The sequence below is a fragment of the Ursus arctos genome, unplaced genomic scaffold (genome assembly GCF_023065955.2).
Source record: "Ursus arctos isolate Adak ecotype North America unplaced genomic scaffold, UrsArc2.0 scaffold_1, whole genome shotgun sequence".
Lineage (NCBI taxonomy): Eukaryota > Metazoa > Chordata > Mammalia > Carnivora > Ursidae > Ursus > Ursus arctos.
The window spans coordinates 48,963,001-48,975,517 of record NW_026622763.1 but is presented as its reverse complement, the minus strand read 5'-3'; the positions used below and the strand labels follow the sequence as shown (position 1 = coordinate 48,975,517).

Genomic DNA, 12,517 nt, shown 5'->3' with positions numbered 1-12,517 from the left:
GATAAAGTACGTTGGCCTTTTCTAATACCTGCAGAGCGCCTATTTGAGGATTTTCCCAAGGACCCAGGCTCTGACTCTCTTGTGGGTTCTGAGACCATCTGGATGTCAATGTCAGCTCTGTCTTACTGTTTGGTTAATGGTGCACTGTCCATTCTTGCAGATTCAGAAGGGACATACGATCATTTCGGTTGCTCATCGCCTGTCCACAGTCAGAGCTGCAGATGTCATTATCGGTTTTGAACATGGCACAGCAGTGGAAAGAGGCACCCATGAGGAACTGTTGGAGAGGAAAGGAGTTTACTTCACTCTAGTGACTTTGCAGAGTCAAGGCGATCAGGCTGCTAACGTCGAAGGCATAAAGGGCAAGTGTCTTTCCCGTTGCACTCGTACATTCTATAAAGCATTATGTTTGTTAGCTCTCATAGTTTCATGGATTCCTGTCCATTTTAATATACACTGTCTTGTTTGTTCTCCCCAAAGCGCTTGGAGGCATTATACAGATGATAAGAGAAAGAACAAACGCTCAGGGGGTTCGGTTACTTGATCGAGTCGGAGAGCTGAAACCCAGGTTTTGTGGGGAAGACGATTTTAATTCCATCCTGCTGGTTCCCACCTCCCCGCTTTGCAAATAGGAGAGCTGTCCTAGAGTGTCCTGCACACAGTAGGACTTCTATTCTTACTGTTGAGTAAATTAATCAATGACTAAACACTGCAACGCTTATTTTCATTAAAGCAGACAGACACATCAGGCCCTAGTGCATCCTTTTTTTTTTAATTCTGAATTTTCAGATTTGATAACTTACCCCAACTTACACTAACCAACCACTCTACCACATACCGGTTTGTGAGCTCCACCGGGTAAAACTACTGTGTATATTTAACACAGGCGATTTCTCCTGAAAAGACTTCCTTTTTTTTTTTTTCTTTGGTGAATCTACCATAGAAATGACCTCTAGTGGGTTTCCCTTCAGTTTTTTTTTTTTTTATGATTCATGCTATCAGATATCTATTTGTTGGAGATAACACATGGGGTATCACACAGTTCAAAAGATTTAATCCTGCTAGTTTTTACATTTATGTATTTATGTGTTTATTTATTTAAGTAATCTCTACGCCCAATGTGGGGCTGGAACTCACGACCCCATGTCCCAGAGTTGCATGCTGTTTGGACTGAGCCAGCCAGGCACTCCCTGCTGAGTGTTTTGACATTTTTTTGTTAGAATGTGCTGGATAAGTGCTAAGTTTCGTTTGTCACAAGAAAGTTAATAGAATGTTTTAGCATCAGACGTAATAACGATAGACGTAAGAATTTTTCTTTTGAGATGTTTCTCCTTATTGTGCACACTAAGGAATCGTTTATGTTGTGTTGAATAGGACAAGATGAAACTGATGGGACCTCACTTGACAGCAAACAGAGCTTTTGCAGAGGGGGCTACCAGGCTAGTTTAAGGTAAGTGGAAGCCATGGGGCAGATTTTAAGGTTTTACAGTATTCTTAGGAGCTGTCTGCACCTGTGATCCTCGGGCAGTATCTCAGGTACAACCAGGAGAGCCTTGAGCATCACCCCACGTTTCATGTAATATGAACATGCAGATGAATCCTTGGTTGCTATATTGACATTTCTGTTGCTAGTTCATGGAGATTTTTTGTTTAACTTTGGCTTCTTATCTTATTATGGGTAGGGTCATGATAGAGATGCTTTATAATTAGGGGCGCCTGGGTGGCACAGCGGTTGAGCGTCTGCCTTCGGCTCAGGGCGTGATCCCGCGTTGTGGGATCGAGCCCCACGTCAGGCTCCTCTGCTGGGAGCCTGCTTCTTCCTCTCCCACTCCCCCTGACTGTGTTCCCTCTCTCGCTGGCTGTCTCTATCTCTATCGAATAAATAAATAAAATCTTTAAAAAAAAAAAGAGATGCTTTATAATTAAAATCTTGTTAATCGATCTTAGAACGGGTATTTTAAAAATCTATTTGGTCTTGTCCCTGAGATCTAACCATGGTACAAAGCATTGTTTTACATGGAGGTGAAGTTCATGGCTTTAGGTCTATTTTTTCACCTACTAAGCTGCAATGGAATTACAAATATTTCTGCTTCCAAAGTGACCCATCTGAATTCACATCATTCCTTAACTAAATGAAATAAAATATGTATTTTTTAGCATTTGAGAAGAATTTCCTTAAACCCCAGCTATTTATTTATTTATTTATTTGGTGGATGAATATGGGGTATTGACTTTCAAACATATTTTTGGAATATACTATCAGCCAGACTGTAAGTTTTAGTCTTTCATCTTGACTTAAGAGTTTCAGTAAAATAGTTCCTTTAATGTTAAAACTCTGCGCATTAAGAATTCTGCCCAAAATATCTGTCTCTCTTCATGAAAATATTACTTTTTTCCCCCTAAGTTAGGAGGCTGTTCGTAAACAATGGGAGACAGCAGATTTCCTTAACTGTTGACTTTACTGTCTCTAGGGTATTTAATTCAAGGCTGCGCTCAGGGCAAAGTCTCAGTTATAAGACTTGCCTTTTCAAGGTAGTACATTGCTTGTTGAAAACTGGTTTAAAGAGGCTTAAAATAAAACCTTTAAGTAACAACTCCAAGTAATTCCAACACAGATTTTTAATATTCAAAGAATAATGGATAGAGTTGTTGAATCACTATTTCGCACACCTGAAACTAATGTAACATTGTATATCAACTATACTCAAAAAAAAAAAAAAAAAAAAAGAATGGTTCACTGAGCTTATGCTTAGGGCTGTTATTTTTCCTTTTGAGAATAAGTCTATCCGTAGAAATTTTAAGAAATGTGTTTTATCAAATTTATTGAATTTGTAAAATAAGGCAATAGCTTCAAGCTACTCTGTAAAGTAAAAGCTACAAAAATTGCCAAAATTATTAGGTGATTTTTATAGATATTAGGTATTACGTTTAACCATGCTTCTCTGATTGAAAGAAAAAAAATTATAAAGGTCATTAGAATCACAACCTGAAGATACTACCTTCTTAAACACAGGAAATGGTTAGGCACCTCTTTTGATCACTGGGCTAAAGGTTGCAAAGAGGAAGTGATATATTTCATTGTCATGTCGGCAAAAAAATAAGTATTTTCTTAACTTTTCTGATGAACACAATTCTATTGTTCTAAGTAGTTTACCTACAGTTTATTATTAGGACAAAATAACCATTTTTAATATAAACATTTCCTATTTGGCTATTAATTCTCACAAATTCTACATTTTGGTGACTAGGATGAGAAATCTAGAAATACAATCTACACCCAGAAAGTAGCTATTAACCTCCTGCAGAGAAAGATTTATAAGTTTGAGTAAGAAGGTCTGTTAAAAATATCTCATTGTGTATGCTGACAGATTTTTTTTGTTCAAAGATGACTAAACTAAATGTTAATTTGTATCTTATTTCCTTGGCTCTGGTCTTTCTGACAGCTCGGTCTCTCTTTAGTAATATATTTTAGGTTCAAGAACAATTTAATGGATAACAGTAACTAATTTCCTGAATAATAATGTTGAGAGAGAGAGAGAGAAAGTGGGAGAGTTATTTAGTCCCCGAATTGCTGTATTTATTTGCAGAGAGAAGTGGTATGCAGCTTCTGAGAAAGGGACTGGCGTATGTTGTCCGTTTCTTTCCTTTTTTAAAAAAGATTTTATTTATTTATTTGACACAGAGAGAGTACAAGCAGGGGGAACAGCAGAGGGAGAGGAAGAAGTAGGCTCTCTGCTGAGCAGCGAGCAGGGAGCCCAATGCCCAGGACTTTGGGATCATGACCTGAGCTGAAGGCAGACACTTCACTGACTGGGCCACCCAGGTGCCCCATGTGGATGGTTTCTAAAAAGGCCTGTGATAGAATTCTAACTCTAGAGCTTATGGTGGACCAGAGGGAGCTGGCGAGTGGGCCCAGGGTTCAGTGGGACAGCCTATGCTAGACAGGTGGGATGGTCTGTGAAATAGAGAGAGAGAGACTTAAGAAATAGAAGATTCAGGTAGTAGAAATCGGAAAGGACAAGGACATATGTTCCGCCATGCTCAAAACTGGGAGGAAGTCAACCATATCTGCTTCTCCACATACTCTACCATGGCTTCCAATGCTCTGAGCTCTCTCTAGGCCCATGACCTTACGTCTCAGCCCTACCACGCACTCTGTTCTATCCAGTTGACACACGCCTGTTCCTCGTGCATTCTGAAGAAGACTTCTTGACCTTGGTTAACTAACCCAAAAAGCGATTCTGTTGCTGGAGAGTCTCGGGCCAGGCTTGAGGAAGTTGGGGTGTCCCAGACGGCAGTTTGATAGCGGGGAGGCAGGTGAAGAGTGGTTTCAGGCCTTATCATCACGACATTTGGCAAGAGCGTGACTGTGCGAGAGCAAGGAAGAGGAAGGACTCGAGGTACATGACCTGTTGAACCTGGGTGACTAAGAGGGTGGCGGTGGCACTAACAGGACGGGGAACAAAGCCGAGGCACGAAGGTGGTGTGTCAGCGCCTTCTCAGGAAGGCCAGACGAGCATGTATAACAGGCAAGCGCCACCTGACGTTTGTCTTCGTCTAACTTCACCTGGATGCAAATGACGGAGAGGGACTTGTGGATGATTCCATCTAGACCCTCGGCTCTACGCCTCTCTCTTTACACCTTCTTTCTTCAGATTAGGTGCTTTGATAATGTAACGTCTCTTCTCGTCTTCAGCATTGCCTCTATCACTTAAGACGTGGGTGCAAATGACTGGAAACTTAACTCAATTGACTTTAACTTTTAAAGGGAGAGAATCAGTTTACCTAAGAAGTTCAAGGATGCCTTAGCTTCAGGCCAAGCTGGGGCTTTAATCAGGTGGCCAAGATGCATGCAGTTTCTCTTCCTTTCTCAGCTCTGCTTTTTTCCCCCCCTTCTTTTTGCTTCATTTTTCAGAAGGCTTCTTTCCTTGAGGGTCTCAACATAATTGCCAGCAACTCCTAGTGCTGCCTACTTTCAAGTTTAACCTAGAGGAGAGTAGGGGTCTCCTTCTCAGAAATCTCGGGAAAAAGACAAAACCACCCAAACCAATCTCTTCTTATATCTGTGCTGTACTACATATATGTAATAAGGAACCTGTTCTCTCCTGTTTCCATGCTTCGGTTTATATTGTCCTCTCCATCAGAAATGCTCTTCCTGGGGCGCCTGGGTAGCGCAGTCGTTAAGCGTCTGCCTTCGGCTCAGGGCGTGATCCCGGCATTCCGGGATCGAGTCCCACATCGGGCTTCTCCGCTGGGAGCCTGTTTCTTCCTCTCCCACTCCCCTGCTATGTTCCCTCTCTCGCTGGCTGTCTCTCTGTCACATAAATAAATAAAATCTTTAAAAAAAAAAAAAAGAAAGAAATGCTCTTCCTATGAATAGCCAAGTCCTACCGTAGCCACCTCTTTCATGATGCTTTTCATAGGAACACCTGCCTTATATTTCTTTTTTCTTTAAATTTTCATACTTTCTATTCAAACCTGCTTTACAGCACTTAGCACAGTCTTCCTTATAAGATTAGGGTTGGGTCCATGTTTTGCTGTTCTGTAAGATTTTAAACTCTTTGAGGGTGAAGTCTGTGACTGACCAGTCTCTGTAATCCCCACAGCACCTGGCATTGATCTGCATGTCACAGATGCCCAATAAGCTTCTGTTAAATGAATAAACACATCAAATAAATTTTATTTCAATAAGATATTTGTTAATTAAATGCATTTCTAGGGGTAGTACATAGCCTAAAGAAAATCTCACTTGTGGGGTACCTGGATGGCTCAGTCAGTTAAGCATCTGCCTTCGGCTCAGGTCATGATCCCAGGGTCCTGGGATCGAGTCCCTCATCAGGCTCCTTGCTCAGTGGGGAGCCTGCTTCTCTTCCATCTCCCTCTGCCACTCTCTCTGCTTATGTGCTCTCTCCCTCTCTCTCTCTCTCTCTGTCAAATAAATAAATAAAATCTTTTTTTTTTTTTTAAAGAAAGACAATCTCACTTGGGGCCTTATTTTCCTCCTACTAGCTCATTTGCATCCAGGTGACCTTACACTAAAGTAAAATATCAGGTGTAACTAGAGAGAGAAGAGTAACAAAACTATAACCTACAACAAAAGGAAGGTAGAGGTGCTGGGCCATCGCCATGGCAGCAATTAGCAGACCATGTGGATTTGGAATGGATTTGAACCTTGGACCTTCTGTTGGTAGACTGGTGGCACAGCTTTCCTCTCTTTCGCTCCCTCCCTGCTTGAGTGCACTCTGAATCAGAGTCCAGCTTGGGGCTTGGAAGATCCACTTTGAATAACGATGCCGTGGGGATAGCTCTGTGAAACCTAAACAAGAAGCTCCCTTACCTGGTTGCGACGTGACCGATCAACCATTCTGTTTATTTGATGCAGGTGATGTAAGCTTGAACACCAGTAAGTCCTGTTCCAACCTGCCCGTAATCTACCGACTCATGTTTCTGTTTATTTGCAGAGCTTCAATCCGAGAACGTTCCAAGTCTCAGCTTTCTTACCTGGTACATGAACCTTCGTTAGCTGTCGTAGATCATAAATCTACTTATGAAGAAGACAGAAAGGTCAGGCACCAGTGGCTCTTGGGGTTTGGAGGCAGTTTTTCCTGGGGGGCTATTGCATGACCTCTAAATCTGAGCATATGAGTTTTCAAGGCATCTATCCAGTGATGCTCACTAAGTCAGATTAAATGGGAGAACCCATGAGGACCTGATGAAAACTCTAAATGCTATCCAATATGTTAAAAGAAATGCAGAGTAATTAATTACTTTAAGAACATTAGTAACTAAAACTGGACTATAGGGTTAATCGATAGTTTCTAGATGAACCATTGAAACAGACACAGGCAAATTACACGCGTTTAGATTATTTGATCATGTATGTATAATTTTTAAAGTTTTTAAGAATACTTGAAAACAATTTTCCTCAAATTTTTAAATCTCCTTCTAAAATTATAACAACCTTGGCAAAAGTGTTTATTTGACAAAGGTATTTGAGAACGTTAGCCCTTATACAAGTTATCACAGTTTTTGATAGGGAGGCTCATTAGGTTTTATGGAGAGTTGTTACCTCACATAGTTTTACCATAATTATTTTAGGATACACCTAAAATTAACACTATTAATGTTAATATAATTCAAAACTACACAAAAATGAAAGAAATAAGAGAAAAATCAACAGATAACAGCAATATTTCTTCCTATGGATGTAGGTCCTCAAAGCTGTCGCGGGCATCTTAACTTCACAGCCGGTGTCCATCGTCCCCCTCCTCAAAGCCTTTCCTAATGTCTGCACTTCATTCTTCAGCCTGAGAGTCTTGCTTTCAGTCCCCCACTACTCTTCATTTGAACCTTTCATGACAGGTTTCTGACTGAGCCTCATTTGGGGTCATGTTGTCTTATTCCCTTACTAAATGACACACTCTTAAAGTTAGTGACTATATATTATTTACCTTGCTACAATAAAGGGAACATAACAACTTTTATAATTTCACCTCTCTCTGTGAGTTACTGGTTTGCCACAAATACAGGGAAGACGAGTAAATCGTCTTTAGCTTTTTTTTTTAGATGACTAAATTTGTCTTTAGGTTTGCAAAAATCAAAGGAAAAAATCTTCTATACAATACATAATGGCTTTATATCATAATGGCTTTATATTTTGTGTTCTTCCATTCTTCTATTCTTTTTTTATTTTTATTTTTTATTTTTTTAAATTCTCCTACTATTTTTTTTTTTTAGCTATATCATATAAGTCAATCAGAAGTCAGTTACTCAGAGACAGATTTTCTAGTTTTTGCATCATTCAGGCTTGATGGGGGTGGGTCAGGGGACAGTTTCCCTTAAAGTCAAACTTCTAGTGAAAGGGGACAAAAGAAAATTATTTAAATCAATTAAATTTTGCCTTTTGTTAGTTTATCTTGGAATGATAACTACTGGAAAAAAGTCACTTCATATTATTTTTAAATGTCTCAGGTATTGTTGCTTAGGGTTAGGGATACCTTCAAGAATCAGAAGGCCAAGGAAATTTTGTCATGTCAGGCTGTGAGTGGGCTGTTGTGTAGGGCAGTGGTTCTGGGAAATGCTGGAGTTTGATGTAACTGGATGGTACAGCATAGCTGACACTTTCTAAACCTAGAATCATGGAATCCTAGGCATTCAGCTCCGGAAGGAGCCTTGGAGATTACGTAGTGCTGGGAATCTTGCAGACTGGGCTTTATTATTAGAATACCTGAGGAGTATTTTTAAAACACAGATTCATACTCAGGCTTACTAAATTTGAATTTCTGGTGATTGGGACCCAGGAATCTGTATTTTTAATCATCGATCCACCATAAGTCTGGCAAGCATCCTCATCTGGACATCAACCACTGTCTAGAACTGGAAAGGGTCTAAATTTTGCTCTATTGCAAGCTTCCAAGTTAGCCTGACACAATTTCATGGATGCTGGCAGAACGTACAAGAGCTCTGAGCCAGAGACAAAAAACTTTATTACACACGGCAAGAGTAGTAACCAGAGTATATCATTTGCACAGTTCCCCAGCCCAACCCCCAGATTTAAAGAGGGCCAGATGATACCAGCAAATGAAGCGGTGTGTTACAGGAGAGAAATCCTGAGCCCGAGGAGCTTGATTCTTTTATAATGGGCAGTAAACACATCTGCTCTTTTCTTGGGATGGAGATACCATCTTTGTCCTCCAAGGCTATTTGCTATGCAAACCTCCTTGAAAAATAGTCTGAATAGAGGTAGTCAATGCCTCTGCATAAGATGTGCAGAAACACAAGACACCCATAGAGAGTTGTCTTCCCAAAACAACTTAGTTCAACCGTCTCATTTTGAGGACGAGGAACTGAGCCCCAGAGACCTAAATTGCTTGGTGATGTATTCCATGGGTGGCTACATTGGGCTCATCCAAGAACTCTGTTCTTTCTATGCTTGTTCTACTCGTGCTTTCCTAGGCACCCCTCTTCTTCCCTGGAATTGATTTCCTAGAGTTAGTAAGTTGTCAGAGATGAAAGTATTGAACAGAAGGATTTGCTGCATGAATGTATAGTGACAAGTGCAAATGTTGAGCACAGGCCAAGAGAGAATTTGAAATGGAGGCAATAAGAGATCCATCACCAGCCAAGCTGCCTTCCTCCACCCTAGTTGGCTTGCAATGATAATGACATGACACAAGGTTTTATTTAAATTAAATTGGTAATGTGGCCTTTGACTTTGGAAGCAAAAGGAATGTATTTGAATTTCCTTGCTGTTGTCTGTTCCCGACATTCAACTACCTAAAGGGTAAATTACTACGTATAAATGAAAGAGAGCACTAATTAATAGTTTTATAGTCAATTTGTTATAATATTTTTAGTACATTTTAATAGAAAAAGTAAAAAAAATTTAATGCAAATCTATATAAGCCACCTAAAATTCTTTCTTAAATGAAGTGAGTAATACATTTAACAAATGATTGAACGATTAGTCCTATAGATCAAGCACTGAGTAATATCTATAGGAAGGGAAAATGATAGTAAAAATGACGGGATTCTGAGTACAATATTTGCTTTCAAGAGGATAAAAATTTGCTAGCTCTGACACTTCAATGACAACGAAGGAGATCAGAATAGGGAAATATTAAAATAGTTTTCACGCCTTGCAAAGAATATGTAGAACGTAGAAATCCCGAATGGATTACCATTTACTTCTGGGCACTAATTAAGGAAAATCTTATAGAAAGCATGTAAATGACAACTGTTGACACCGTTTAACACATTTTAATAATTACTTTGCCGTGTTTCAGATACGCAGCCCTGCCTTAGCGCTTCAGTCAGTTACTAGATTGTAGAACTTTGCCATCTACGAAGGATATACCTTGACATTTTTATGAGTCATCAAATATATAAATACCACCATAGGCCAAAAGCTTTTTCAAATTAGATGGCTTACTTTTTTCAAAGATCCAACATATTAATTGCTCCCCTAGAGTTAACACGTAACTAATCGTGAAATGAAAACCACAAGCTTGTTTTCAGATGAGTATCCACCTAGCATGTCTCTTCCAAGTCACGGCATGGTCTCAAGCAATTGAAAACCATTTCTTACAAAAGAATGAATCACTTGGAGGAAATCAGACGGGGAGAAGAACCATGAGAGACTATGGACTCTGGGAAACAAACTGAGGGTTTTAGAGGGGAGCGTGTGGGGGGATAGGCTAGCCCGGTGAGGGGTATTAAGGAAGGCACATATTGTATGGAGCACTGGGTGTTATACGCAGACAATGAAGCATGGAACACTGCATGAAAAACTAATGAAGTACTGAATGGTGACTAACATAACATAAAGAAAAAAAAATCACTGCATCTCATAGAACTCTGAGGTCACTCATAACCAATCAAACCATGACTTTTTAAATCTGTGAACGCCAGAGGGACTTCTGTATAATGAAAGAACATATGCAAAAATGTCTTCAAGTACCTCAGGATGACTAATGTAACTCTCCCCTCAAGGACAAGGACATTCCTGTGGAAGAAGAAATTGAACCTGCCCCGGTTCGGAGGATTCTGAAATTCAATGCTCCAGAGTGGCCCTACATGCTGATAGGGGCCGTGGGTGCCGCTGTCAATGGGTCGGTCACACCGCTCTATGCCTTTTTATTCAGCCAGATTCTTGGGGTAAGCAAACAGCTGGATTAGCTTTATTCTGATATTTTTTGTTTTCCTATCAGTGGATATTGTCATTTTGAAGGGTTGGCTCTGTATTTTAATGGATTTAGCTTTCTTTTCCTCATCTCTAAAGGATTCAAAGTGCTCTGAGTCTCCATTACACAGAAGGTAAGAAGAGGAAGCTGAGCGCTCTCATTTAGGCTGGCAGGATACTCATCCAGGCATCGCGTCTGTAAAAAACTGCAGTATGGCTGCAAATTTAGTGTCAGGAGAGGGCAATTTCCCTATATGCAAACAAAATCAGAATGCAAAGCAGGTTTGTTGAATAATACAGAAGGATTTTAGGGCCGTTTGATCTTGCTGAGACAGCTGAGGTGCAAAGTTTGCTTATAAGAGCCGGTGTGAGTGCACGTTGTAGAATTGTCTGCTCTGCTGATTGCACCATTGAAATGGCAAGGTGGGAAAGGAAACAGGAAAAGGAAGAGAGAGGTAGAATAAAGGCATGGGTAAAGAATAAGCTTATTTCAATTTTTCACTTGCTAGGAGTTTTGATAGTCTCCATCTGACTTCATTGCTACAATGAAAAATAATAACTATAAGCATTAATTGATACTATCTAAGCACTTTATATATAATAGTTCACTAAATTTTCCTAGTAACCACCTGAGGGAGGTATTCTTCTTGTTCCTGTTTTTACAAAAAAGTGAACCAAGGTATACAGGACTTAGAATAGCAAATAATGGATCTGGGATTCAAACCCAGTGTGACTGGAGAGCCAGGTTCTAATAAAACTCTTGTTGCAAAATTAGTTATCAAAATGCTGCCAAATTTTTTTAGTTGAAATTTACCCCCACACACAAATCCCATGAGATCAACAAGGAGGCAAGCCTAGAATCTGGATAACTTTATTAATCTGTTCATGGTGAAACGGGCATTAGGTGGTAGGGCCAGGAGCAGAACCCAGCTTTTCCGAAGCTAGGCTAGAGGATTTGTCAGGACACCGCACTGTCATAGCTTAGTAAGAGTCCTGAGTGTTAGTTTCCCTTCCTTCTCTTTCTTTTGTGGTGTCTCTGGAAGAGGTCCTGACCAGAAAAATGTCCCCATGGGCATGAGTCATATTAGAAAGACCTGGACAGTCCACAAACAAAATCAAGTCAGTTGTGTAGGGAGGGCCTCAGCCACCGCTTTTACTGCCATACTGCCCCCTTGTGGTAAGTGAGGAAATCATGGTACTTTCAGAGAGGTAGGCAATTGGAAACCTGACTCTAAAACTCCGGTAAATTGAATTTCTGGTTGTGTGAAACCCTTTATGATGACAGTCTTTTAAATAATTAATTTATATTCCTTAATATATGGTAAGTACAATATCCTAATATCATAGAAATGTTCTTTTACTTACTCAACAGCTATTTGTTGTTTGTCTCGCATAGACACTGTGCCAGGGACTTGGGATTGCATTCAGTCATGCCGCCTTCTCTAATAGAGCTTCTCGTCTATGAAGAAGACAGACATTAAACATAAAAATGTACTCATAATTCAGCAAATATTTATGAATCACTTATTGTTTGTCAGATATTGTTGCTGGGATTGAGGATAGAAGGAGGAACAAGAAAACCAAAGCCCCTCCCTGCTCTCATTATGACGATATTCTAGTAGGGAAAGGCTCTGGAAATGCATCTCACTGAGCAGGGATGAGAAGTAGAAGGTGTGGTGGATAGGGTTGAATTCTGTAAAGACCCAACTATGCCCTAGATGTTTGCTTTTAAAATAAATCTGGGATACCATCTTCTTTTTTTAATAATAATATTTTTTTATTATATTATGTTAGTCACCATACAGTACATCCCTAGTTTTTGATGTAAAGTTCCAT

The 12,517-nt window shown here is 39.9% G+C and overlaps 1 protein-coding gene across 4 annotated transcripts in view; it reads left to right on the top strand.

The window, feature by feature from the left end:
* ABCB11 (ATP binding cassette subfamily B member 11) overlaps nt 1–12,517 on the top strand; it is a 78,296-nt gene that overhangs the window by 41,874 nt on the left and 23,905 nt on the right. For all 4 annotated transcript variants that reach the window (XM_044381499.3, XM_044381500.3, XM_057318406.1 and 1 more), the window contains 4 exons: nt 161–362; nt 1,375–1,450; nt 6,462–6,564; nt 10,492–10,656. In XM_044381499.3, coding sequence (XP_044237434.3) covers nt 161–362; nt 1,375–1,450; nt 6,462–6,564; nt 10,492–10,656 — 546 coding nt within the window. The remainder of the gene's footprint in view (nt 1–160; nt 363–1,374; nt 1,451–6,461; nt 6,565–10,491; nt 10,657–12,517) is intronic.